At 48.7% G+C, this 12,424-nt stretch overlaps 1 protein-coding gene across 1 annotated transcript in view; it reads left to right on the forward strand.

Annotated features, from left to right (window-relative positions):
- The first annotated feature begins 567 nt into the window (after positions 1-567).
- Positions 568-12,424, forward strand: part of RFC5 (replication factor C (activator 1) 5, 36.5kDa) — a 17,779-nt gene continuing 5,922 nt past the window's right edge. Inside the window, exons 1-8 of the mRNA XM_011928712.1 lie at positions 568-770; positions 3,241-3,305; positions 3,796-3,932; positions 5,076-5,155; positions 6,455-6,528; positions 9,095-9,254; positions 9,986-10,067; positions 11,465-11,594. Coding sequence (XP_011784102.1) covers positions 706-770; positions 3,241-3,305; positions 3,796-3,932; positions 5,076-5,155; positions 6,455-6,528; positions 9,095-9,254; positions 9,986-10,067; positions 11,465-11,594 — 793 coding nt within the window. The 5' untranslated portion in view covers positions 568-705. The remainder of the gene's footprint in view (positions 771-3,240; positions 3,306-3,795; positions 3,933-5,075; positions 5,156-6,454; positions 6,529-9,094; positions 9,255-9,985; positions 10,068-11,464; positions 11,595-12,424) is intronic.

The following is a 12,424-nucleotide window of genomic DNA, read 5'->3' on the forward strand; positions in this document are numbered from 1 at the left end:
CAGCGACACAGATTAACCCAACTGGAAGTTTCTGTTTGTTTTTCTCTGGAGATGTTTTCTGGAGGTTGGTTCTCCAAATTTTGTTGGGTGAGGGACACGGATTCCGGAGATAGGTAGGTTGCAGTTGTGTTTGTTTGGGGTTGTTTTCGTTTCCAAATATTCACCTCCCAGCTTTGGGGCCGAGAGGTATGGCGAGCCTTTTTTCACAAGGGCGTCTATATTCAAGACCCAACCCTGTTACTCCGGGCTGCTTTTCTCTGAGATTTTTTTTTTTTTTTTTTTTTTTAGCCCCGGCAGCTTTTGTTCCTTTGAATGTGTTTCAAGCTTGGCGATGGAGGAATTGGCTTTGGCCGTGAGATCTTAATATGTAATGATGACTGGGGCTGCAGGGGGCCCTGCCTCTCCCGCTTCCCTGCTCTGAAAGCGCCTGGGTAGCTGAGAGCTCGGAGCAGGCTGGAGGGGCGGAGCTTGGAGGGACGCTGGCGGCCCGCGCCGCCCGGTAACCTAGCAACCGGCACCCTAGCAACCCGAGGGGGGCGGGACCGAGGGAGGAAGTCGGAAACTGGTGGCCACGGCTCGCGAGAGTTGCTTTTGCGCGCGAACTCTAAGTGCCAGGGTCTCAGGGCCAGGTCGCGGCTGGTCACTGGGCAGGCGCTTGGGTGACGCGACGATCTCAGCTGATCTGGTCACCATCGTCTCCCCGCCATGGAGACCTCAGCGCTCAAGCAGCAGGAGCAGCCCGTGGCGGCCAAGATCAGGAACCTGCCCTGGTAGGAAGAGGCCGAGCGGCGGCTGTGGGCAGAGGGGGCCGGGCGGCCGCGCGGAGAGGAGGTGGCTGGAGTGGGCAGGTGATCGGACCCCAACCCGACCTCTTCCCGTCTTCCCCGGGCCTGCAGCCGGGACCGAGCCGCAAAGGTTTCCCCCGACATCCCCCAGCTCCCCAGACTCGTCCGTTCTGTTTAGGACTTTTGCCAGCTCTCACCCTTTGACGCCCAGCTCCCTTTGCCGAAGAAGAAGTCGGCTTTCGCATCTGGTGACAGCACAGGGGTTCGATCCCGCGTCTCCTGACACCTGCAATGGCCTCCATGCCAAAGTGCCCTCTTCCCACTCTTCAAAACCTGCGATGCGACTATTGGTCACATTTTAAACTAGTAATGAGGCTCCCTGGTCAACTTTTATTGGATGGGCTATTATTAGATTAGCAGACGCCCTGTTAGATGTTCGATCCTTACAAAGACCGTAAGAGGTAGGCACCGCTTCAAATTTTACACAGGAGGAAACTGCATTTTAGAAAGGTTAAATGACTTCCCTGTGGTCCAAGGCTAGAAAATTGGCTTGGAGGTGAATCTAGGAAGTGTGAATTCAGAGCTTGTACTCTTAACCATGCTACTTCTACAACTATGTTCTAGCAATGCTTTCAAGACTTTGAAGCAATTTGGCTTGGCTTCGAAAAGCTCCAAGTTGTCATTGTCTAGTAAGTAGTTCAAAAAAAATTATTTTTTTGAGACAGAGTCTCCCTCTGTTGCTGGAGTGCAGTGGTGCGATTCCAGCTCACTGCAACCTCCGCCTCCTGGGTTCAAGCAGTTCCCTACCTCAGCCTCCTGAGTAGCTGGGATTACAGGCGCCCGCCACCACGCCCGGCTAATTTTTGTATTTTTAGTAGAGACGGGGTTTCACCATATTGTCCAGGCTGGTCTTGAACTCCAGACCTCGTGATCCACCCGCCTCGGCCTCCCAAAGTGCTGGGATTACAGGCTTGAGCCACCGTGGCCGGCCAATTTGTTTTTATTGTGGTTAAAAAAACCCAAAAGATTGACAGTTGTAACTATTTCATGTATTTACATATTTATTTTTTTAGAGACAGGGTCTTGCTCTGTCGCCCAGGCTGGAGTGCAGTGGCGTGATCACAGCTCAGTGTAACCTCAAACATGGGGGTTCAAGCCATTCTCCTGCCTCAGCCTCCAAAGAACTGGGACTTTTGGAGGCGAGCTACCAAGCCCATCCTGTAACCATTTTAAAATGTACAATTCAGCGGCATTAAGTACATTCAGAATGCAGTGGACTGTTGTGGAGTCTTCCCACTATCTGGTTCCAAAATTTCATCACCCCAAATGGAATCCTGTGCCCATTGACAGTTACTCCCCATTCTCCCCTTCCTCTAGCCCCTGGCAAGCACTAATCTACTTTCTGTCTCTATGGATTTGCCTATTCTGGACATTTCATGTAAGTGGAATCCTACACTATGTGGCCTTTTGTGTCTGGTTTCTTTCACTCAGCATCATGTTTTCAAGGTTCATGCATGTTGCTGCTTGTATCAGTAGTTCATTTCTTGTTATGGCGGAATCATATTCCATTGTATGGACAGAAGAGGTTTTACCTATCCATTCTTCTGTTGAAGGCTATTTGGGTAGGAGTTCAGTTTCAAATGTACTTTGAAATAGTAGGTGCCCATCAGGTTGAGATTATAGACAAACAGCTGGAAAGATGAAATTAGAACAGAGTTCAACCTCGGCACTATTGACATTTTGGGCAAGATACTCTGGGTGGGTTTGGGGGAGCTGTCCTGTGCACTGTAGCATGTTTAACAGCATTCCTAGAGACTACACACTAAGTGCCACAGGACCCTCCGCCCACCTGTGACAACGAAATATGTTTCCAGATATCACGAGATGTTCCTAGGAGGACAAAATCACCCCTGGTTGAGAACCACTGGTCTGTGTTCAAACTTCAAGTGCTTTGTTCTTCTTGCTTTTTAAATTAGGATATGAAAGGATTCTTTTTTTTTTTTTTGATACAGGGTCTCACTCTGTCACCCAGGCTGGAGTGCCGGAGTGCAGTGGTGCAGTCTCGGTTCACTGCAACCTCCACCTCCCGGGTTCAAGCAGTTCTCCCATCTCAGCCTCCTGAGTAGGTGGGACTGCATTGGTACGCCACCATACCCAGCTAATTTTTGTATTTTTGGGTATTTTTTATTGAATGGCATATTATTGGGTTAGCAGATGCCCTGTTAGATGTTCGATCCTTACAAAGACCCTAGGAGGTGGGCATAGAGACAGGGTTTTGCCATCTTGGTCGGTCTGGTTGGTCTTGAACTCCTGACCCCAAATGATCCACCCGCCTTGGCCTTCCAAAGTGGTGGGGTTACAGGTGTGAGCCACGGTGCCTGACCTGCAAGGATTCTTTTACACATAAAATATTCTTGCGTGTATATGTCATCATACATACTAAATTGTATTTCAGGGTTGAAAAATACCGGCCACAGACCCTGAATGATCTCATTTCTCATCAGGACATTCTCAGTACCAGTAAGTATCCATGTGTCAGTTGCTCTTGTCCTGGCTGAGGGACCTGTGTAAATTTCTTGGTGATGTCTCTCCTAAGTAATAACTTCAAAGAATCTGATTGAGCTTTGTAGAATGTGGCTTTAAGATCATTCATTCATTTTCTTCAGATAGCTGCAGTCTAGTGAGTAAGTCACAAACATGAGCATAAAATTGCAACACAGTGGAGTAAAAATAGCATTACAGCGAATCATTTAAGTTCACAGATGTTGTCAGCACCCAGAAAGGTGCCTGTAACACAGTAGGCACTCAGTAAATACTTGCTGGCTGGCTGCACTACTGAGTGAATTCCAGTTGCCCCAGGAACGCAGAGACAAGGCCCCTACATCAAGTTGCATCTGCCTCTGATTTGGACATTGCATTGGGTTGAAGAGCTTTCAGCCCAACTCGGGCCCAGGGTGAATGAGGCGGCTCCCAAAGACTGATGGTGCCCTTCTTCCTTCCTCATCCTCAGTTCAGAAGTTTATCAGTGAAGACCGACTGCCACACTTGCTTCTCTATGGTCCCCCAGGGACAGGCAAGACGTCTACCATCCTAGCCTGTGCGAAACAGCTGTATAAAGACAAAGAATTTGGCTCCATGGTCTTGGAGGTAAATATGATTGTTCTTACTCTACAAATAACTTAGGACTCCAGTCTCTGAATTTCAGTTCTGCTGGTTTTATTTTACTTTAAAAGTAAGTTGCCCCACGGACAGTTAGGAAGGAAGTAAATTCGAAATAAGATATTTTAATTCCCTTTTTCCTGTAATGGTCATTTTAGTCTGGATTAGTGTTGGTCAGCTAGAGGGCAGTTGTGGGGCTAGGCACCTTTTTCTTTGCTGTTGCCAACTTCTACCCCAACCCTCCTTTATGGTTACTTGGTTGCTGCCTGTCTGCCATGGCCCCTCCAGATCAATTCTCCACATCTCTCCACCCTATTCCTGTCTGGAAGGCTGAGCTCTACTGACTATTAGCTTACTTACCCTCTGGCTCCTGGTTGGGTTTGGCCAATAGAGGCCTTGGCAGGGGTAGGGGAAGGAAGTGAGTGATGCCGGGACCCTCCCTGGGGGCTGACAGGCTGGCAGCATGGCCCATCTGTAGGGTACATCTCACAGGTGGCACCTTTCCTGCAGCCCTCTCCAGGTGCCTACAGCCACTCCCTTCACTAACCCCTTCAGGCTTAAGGGTCACAGGTATTGCATAGCCCCATGGTTTTCCTATATCGCTCCTTTAAAAAGATCTCCTTGTTTAATTCTCTTCAAATGGCTGTGTTTGAGTATGCCATCTGTATATTGCTGCGACCTTGACTAACATACTTAGATTCAAAAATCTGAATATTGTCTATTGCAAGAAAAGTTTAATTTACTTTTTAGACGCGGGTCTCAGAACTTTGCTGCTACTAATGTCCTTATTTCAGTTTATTAAGAACTTGGTAACCTTGGGATTGTGGTAGCTGAAATTTGTATCATTCTGCTCATACCAGAGGTGCTATTCAGTGTAACCATACCGATTAATTATCTCTCCAGTTTATGTCAGTCATTGCCCTCAAATGGTGGGGGTAATACAGCCATCTTTATTGATTTAGTGAGTTGTGTATAAAACTGATTTTTTATTTTGTGATGATCTCTTAGCCATCATTGGACATAGAGAGCTAACCTGCTGAGCTGGACTGATGAGGAGATACATTAAAACCAAGAACTCACAGATAGCATAGCAACATGCTTTTTGTTTTGGCTTCTGTCTTCCACGTTTAGCTGAACGCTTCAGATGACCGAGGAATAGACATCATTCGAGGACCAATCCTGAGCTTTGCTAGCACAAGGACAATATTTAAGTAAGAATTATTTGTGTAATTTCGCTCCCTTGATTTTCATTAGTAAGATGACATGGCCTAATTTTTTAATCCTCTCCTTAGCCAGTTTATATGGGTTGAAAAAAAAACTGACTTTGTCCAAAGCAACCATGGAAAAGAGATAAAGGAGAGGGATGGTAGTAAGAAGCATTATAATGCAACTGCTAAAATAAAATGTTGTCTACACTTGTATTAGCAAGTTCTTTTTTTTTTTTTTTTTTTGGACACAGGATTGCCCTCTATCGTACAGGCTGGAGTGCAGTAGCATGATCTCGGCTCACTGCAACCTCCACCTCCTGGGTTCAAGCGATCCTCCAGCCTCAACCTCCTGAGTAGCTGGGACTACAGTCGTGAGCCATCACGCCCAACTAATTTTTGTATTTTTTAGTAGACATGGGGTTTTGCCATGTTGCATTGGCTGGTCTCGAACTCCTGAGCTCAAGCAATTTGCCCACTGCAGCCTCCCTGAGTGCTGGGATTACAGACGTGAGCCCAGCCTGTATTACCAAGTTCTTTAGGGAAGCATTCTTCATTTTTAGTTCCTGAGAACTGGTTAGATTACCCTAAGCCTGGATGAGGTAGTTTGAATTTTAAAATAAATTGAGATCAGAAAAGACAACTAGGATGGTAGCTAAAAAAAAAAAAAAAAAAGAAAGAAAAAGGGTGAGGGCCAGGCACAGTGGCTCACACCTGTAATCCTAGCACTTTGGGAGGTCTAGGCAGGTGGATCACCTGAGGTCAAGAGTTCAAGACTAGTGTGGCCAACATAGTGAAACCTCGTCTCTCCTAAAATACAAAAATTATCTGGGCATGGTGGTGGGCGCCTGTAATCCCAGCCACTCCGGAGGCTGAGGCAGGAGAATCGCTTGAACCTGGGAGGCAGAGGTTGCAGTGAACCGAGATTGCGGCACTGCACTCCAGCCTGGACAACAGAGCAAAAACTTCATCTCAAAAAAAGCGAAAGGGTGAGAGACTCCCGTGTGAGTGAGGGAGATGGGGAAAGCAGTAGCATGGCAGGGTGGTATGTGGAGGAAAGTGAAGATGCCAGTGGACACAGCGCATAGAAGTAGAGAAGTCAGTCCTCCATTCCCACCAAGTGTTGAAGGAGTGATGGGACACTTCCTCTCTGAGTGACCAAAGATGTCTGTCTTGGCCAAAGTTCTAGAAGAAATAGCCTTTCCGAGACAGGACCCGATGGCACAAATGGGAAGATGTAGGTTTGAGCCCAGATGTTGAGGTGATACTGAAGAAATCTTTAGACAGTACCATTTGTTTTTCTAGGAAAGGCTTTAAGCTAGTGATCTTGGATGAAGCGGACGCCATGACTCAGGACGCCCAGAATGCCTTGAGAAGAGGTAAGCGGAGGCACTGCGGAGTGTGTGGGCTGGCGCGCGCACTGGAAGGAGAATTAGGAACTTTGTGTTGGTTGCTGTTGTTATTGTTTTTTTTGTGGGGGAGGGGATGGTTTTGAGTCAGAGTCTTGCTCTGTCACCAAGGCTGGAGTGCAGTGGCGCGATCTCGGCTTACTGCAGCCTCTGCCTCCTGGGTTCAAGCGACTCTCCGACCTCAGCCTCTCAAGTAGCTGGGATTACAGGCATGCACCACCACAGCCGGCTGATTTTTATATTTTTAGGAGAGATGGGATTTCACCGTGTTGGCCAGGCTGGTCTCGAACTCCTGACCTTGGGTGATCCGCCCACCTTGACCTCCCAAAGTGCTGGGATTACAGGAGAATTAGGAACTTTGGATGTGAGATATGGCATGACTTGTTTTCAGTTTTCATCTTCTGGCCCAGAGAAATCTCTATGCCTTTCTCTGTGTCTCCTATCTGATGATACAGGCGAGATACCTCTGTAGTGGGACCTTCCCCTTCAGCAGCCTAAGGACTAAGCCCTGTGGGGACTTTTAAGTCTGGCCGATCACTGGTATTCAACCTCCTTTGACACTGGGTTCAATTTCAGGGTTGAGAATTCATATCTTTCCATTGGGATGGGGTGTGGAAAATCTTTCATCCCTAAACTATCGGATGGTCCTTTCTGCTAATGGCACCCTTTCCTTTCTGCTAATGGTACCCTTTGAACCACAATAGCTAGGAAAAGAATATCTGAAGTTGAGGTGCTCAGAGAGCTGACCTTACTTCACTGCTTGCCAAGTGAATGATTTGGCAGGGGGAGGGAGAGCACCCTGCGATTTGTCTGTCTTCGGGGACCCAGTGCCGTTCTTTTCTCTTAAAGGACACTTGTCATCTCTCATTAAGATTCCAAGTGAATCAGCTTTGAGAGAAGAACGATCTTCAGGAGTTTGTGGGGAGGGAGTAGATGGCAGCACATGTTTAAGGAAAGGATGGGGGAAGGGGGAGGAGGAGGAGGGGGGAAGAGGAGCAGGTGAGGAGGAGAAGGGGGAGGAGAAAGGGAGGAGAGGAGGGTAGGGGGAGGTGGAGGAGAAGGGTAGGGGCAGGTGGAGGAGGAGAGGAGGGGGTGGAGGAGGAGAGGAGGGGGTGGAGGAGGAGAGGAGGGGGTGGAGGAGGAGAGGAGGGGGAGGAGGAGGAGGAGGAGGCAGAGGAGGAGGAGGTTGAGGAGGACAGTGAGAATCTCTCTGGTCCTAGAAGCTTGGCAGCCTTTCTTCGGCATCTTGTTCTGCCGAGTGACTGTCATTCTGGGCAGATCCCCATGTAAGAACATTGGGTACCTACAGAATGGAACTGGTGTCATAAGCAACTCTTTGTTCGGGTTATTGCTCCCTTGAGTGCTCTGAGGCCTCCAGACAGTCTCCATGGAAAAGTTTGCAAAAAGCCGTCCCCCTCCCTGCCCATAGAAGATGAAGAATCATCAACCTGCCAAATATAATTTTATGTAAAAGGACAAGAAGAGATCTCATAATCTTAATGGGATTACATGGCAAAAGTGCCAGAATCATGGTAAATGGTAAAAAGGAAGCATTTTGTAAAATCCCACGGAGGCATGTTTACCAGTTTGTGAAAGAGGAGTGGCTAGGCCAGGTGCGGTGGCTCATGCCTGTAATCCCAGCACTTTGGGAGGCTGCGGCGGGCAGATAACTTGAGGTCAGGAGTTTGAGACCAGCCTGGCTAACATGATGAAACCCCGTCTCTACTAAAAATACAAAAATTGGCCTGGCACAGTGACTCATGCCTGTAATCCCAGCACTTTGGGAGGCCGAGGTGGGCGAATCATAAGGTCAGGAGATCGAGACCATTCTGGCTAACATGGTGAAACCCCGTCTCTACTAAAAATATAAAAAATTAGCTGGCGTGGTGGCACGTGCCTGTGGTCCCAGCTACTCGGGAGGCTGAGGCAGGAGAATCGCTTGAACCCGGGAGGCAGAGGTTGCAGTGAGCCGAGATCACGCCATCGCACTTCAGCCTGGGTGACAGAGCAAGACTCTGTTTCCAAAAAAAAAAAAAAAAGAGGAGTGACTAATCTTTGATCTGAAGAGGACAGAGCTGCCCTGTCTTGTTGCCGGCTGCATCTTCATTTGTTTACATTCTTTCTTTTTTGAGACAGAGTCTCACTCTGTTGCCCACGCTGGAGAGCAGTGGAATGATTTTGGGTCACTGCAACCTGCACCTCCTGGATTCTAGCAATTCTCCTGCCTCAGCCTCCCAAGTAGCTGGGATTACAGGCACGTACCACCACACCTGGCTAAATTTTGTATTTTCAATAGAGGTTTTGCCATGTTGGCCAGGCTGGTCTCGAACTCCTGACCTCAAGTGATCCTCCCGCCTCAGCCTCCCAAAGTGCTGGGATTACAGACGTGAGCCACCGCGGCCGGCCAACATCCTCACTTGTTTGCATTCTTGAATCTTTTCCTGTACCCTTGTGACAACAGAAAAATTCAAGTTTTCTGGACTCTGAAAAATCAGAATGGACTTTGACATGAGGTAGTTTTATTTTCTCTTACCAGTAATTGAGAAATTCACAGAGAATACCAGATTCTGCCTCATCTGTAACTACCTGTCAAAGATCATCCCTGCCTTGCAGTCCCGCTGCACGAGGTTTCGGTTCGGTCCCCTGACTCCTGAACTCATGGTTCCCCGCCTGGAACATGTCGTGGAAGAAGAGAAGTGAGTATTCTGCGGGTCTTTGGGGATGCAGTGTAGTAGAAACAGGCTTGTGGGGTGACTGATGGTTCGTTTGTAGAGGAGAGGATGTTGGAAAACGACTCTGCAGAGTGCCTAGCACAGGGGAGGCACTGGGGAGCGTCTACTGCTATCATTTTCTCTGCTGTCTCAAGGCCATTCCTCATAAAAGTCTTTTGGTGCTTCATTTTTCTTGATTCCATCCTCCTCCCCTGGAAGCTGCCCAGTTTCCTCCTACTCTTCTTTGTCATTGGAAACTGCAGGCTGCTGAGTCCCTTCTGCAAAGATGCTTCCAGCCCTTTTAGACTAGAAGGGAAGGTTCTGAGACATCACATTCTGTGTAATCAGATGCCAAGCAAGTAGCCGACCTGAGCAGCTGCTTGTTGTAAAGGAGGAGTTTGGGCTGTGTGATCATGGCTTGTGCCAGGCCTCTGCTCCCCAGAGAGCAGAATTCAAGGCGACTGGCTCCATGGGAGAATGCTTGTTCCGAAATGCAGGCTGTTCTCGGTTTTGGTTGGCTGTGACTACTAATGTGAAGCCCAGGTCCCTAAAAACCAGAGTGAATTCTAGATCATATAGATCAGGAGATTGTTAACTCTGTTCCTCTCTTTCCTTCATTCCTTTAAAGCCTTAATCATTCCAGGCTATCTTGTTCCTTTGGTGAATGCTGGTGCCCTCAGGGGACCTCACAAATCCCTTCTGCTTCTTTCTTTCAGAGTTGATATAAGTGAAGATGGAATGAAAGCACTAGTCACTCTTTCCAGCGGAGACATGCGCAGGGCTCTGAACATTTTGCAGGTATGGTCTCAGCAAATCCTTTTGTTTTTGAGACAGAGTCTTGCTCTGTCGCCCAGGCTGGAGTGTAGCAGCACAATCTCAGCTCAGTGCAACCTCCGCCTCCTGGGTTCAAGCGAATCTCCTGCCTCCTGAGCAGCTGGGATTACAGGCGCCCACTACCACGCCCTGCTCATTTTTGTATTTTTAGTAGAGATAGTGTTTCACGCCCTGCTAATTTTTGTATTTTTAGTAGAGATAGTGTTTCACCATGCTGGCTAGGCTGGTCTCGAACTCCTGACCTCAAGTGATCCGTCCGCCTCGGCTTCCTAAAGTGCTGGGATTACAGGCGTGAGCCACCGTGCCCGGCCTGGTCCCAGCAAATCCTGAGTCATTGTTTTGTGATAGTTTTTTAAGAAAGACCTAAGCAAAGGCATGATCAATCTGTAAATTTAGAAATCTACAACTGGTAAGACCTTGATCTTATAACCTGCTGGATTCCCCCTCCTCACTTTGTATTTTGATTCATTGAAAAAATCACTTGTTGCAGGGCTGGGTATGGTGGCTCACGCCTGTAACCCCAGCACTTAGGGAGGCCAAGGCAGGCGGATCACCTGAGCCCAGGAGCTGGAGACCAGCCTGGGCAACATGGTGAGACTCTCTCCACTAAAAAAACATGAGCCAGGCGTGGTGGTGCATGCCTGTAGTCCCATCTACTCAGGAGGCTGAGGCAGGAGGGTGACTTGAGCCTAAGAGGTAGAGGCTGCAGTGAGCCGTGATCATGCCACTGTACTCCAGCCTGGGCAACAGAGCAACACCCTGTCTCAAAAAACAAAGAGCAAAACAAAATGTTTTAAAAACAAAAGGAGTCATTTGTTGGCAAAGAAGGCAAAGGGAGGCCGGGCGCGGTGGCTCAAGCCTGTAATCCCAGCACTTTGGGAGGCTGAGACGGGCGGATCACGAGGTCAGGAGATCGAGACCATCCTGGCTAACACGGTGAAACCCCGTCTCTACTAAAAAATACAAAAAAACTAACCGGGCGAGGTGGCGGGCGCCTGTAGTCCCAGCTACTCGGGAGGCTGAGGCAGGAGAATGGCGTGAACCCGGGAGGCGGAGCTTGCAGTGAGCTGAGATCCAGCCACTGCACTCCAACCTGGGCGACAGCGCAAGACTCCGTTTCAAAAAAAAAAAAGAAGGCAAAGGGAGAAAAGGATTTGGCACTGGAATAGCCAACAGGCTGTGGCGCCCTCTGATGAGGTGACTCTTCCCAGCGTAGAACGTGTGGGGTTCGAATTGCCTTATGCCCATGGAACTTTGCTGCCCACCTGTATTGCTGCCTTGGCAATTTCTTCTTGGCTCCCTGCAGCTTGGTGGCTGCTGTGACAGCCACTGTGATCTCCCCCTTCCCCCTGTCTGCACAGAGCACCAATATGGCCTTTGGGAAGGTGACAGAGGAGACTGTCTACACCTGCACCGGGCACCCGCTCAAGTCAGATATCGCCAACATCCTGGACTGGATGTTGAATCAAGATTTCACCACAGCCTACAGAAGTATCCTTTCTCATAACCTCCTGGCCAACGAGACCTGAAGGTGGCCCCAGGAGTTCAGGCTGCAGCCAGCACCCACACCTTGCTGGCAAAGCACAACCGGCTGCAGGCGACTCTGGTCAGCTTGTTGTGGGAGTGAGACGTCTGTAGGTGGAGTGCGTACTTGTCTTTAGCACTCCAGAGTTCTTCTTGGGGGGCACTGACCTTCAAGTCAGGGTAAGGCTTGAAGCAGCTTCACTCCCAGATGGGAGAAAAGCTTAGGCCTTGGCATCGAAGATGCAGTAATTTTCAAGTGGTCAGTGATAGTGATAGCTCTTGTGCTGTGAAATTAAAAGCTGGGAATGGTGATATGAAGCCTTTTTGAAAATGCATTTGGGGCTGGGTGTGGTGGCTCACGCCTGTAATCCCAGCACTTTTGGAGGCTGAGGCAGGTAGATCACTTGAGGTCAGGAATTCGAGACCAGCCTGGCCAACATGGCGAAACACTGTCTCTACTAAAATTACAGAAATTAGCCAGGCGTGGTGGTGGGTGTCTGTAGTTCCAGCTACTTGGGAGGCTGAGGCAGGAGGATTCCTTGAACTCGGGAGGCAGAGGTTGCAGTGAGCCGAGGTCATGCCACTGTACTCCAGCCTGGGCGACAGAGGAAGACTCCATCTCAAAAAAAAAAAGAAAGAAAAAGAAAATGTAGTTGGCTTTATTCTCTACTAGAAAGAGGTACAACTCTATCTTTCAGAAAGCCCTTACTGAAGATGAAACAAAGAAAAATAAAGAATCGGGGCCGGGCGCGGTGGCTCAAGCCTGTAATCCCAGCACTTTGGGAGGCCGAGACGGG

The sequence above is a fragment of the Colobus angolensis genome, unplaced genomic scaffold (genome assembly GCF_000951035.1).
Source record: "Colobus angolensis palliatus isolate OR3802 unplaced genomic scaffold, Cang.pa_1.0 Scaffold79, whole genome shotgun sequence".
Taxonomy (NCBI): Eukaryota; Metazoa; Chordata; class Mammalia; order Primates; family Cercopithecidae; genus Colobus; species Colobus angolensis.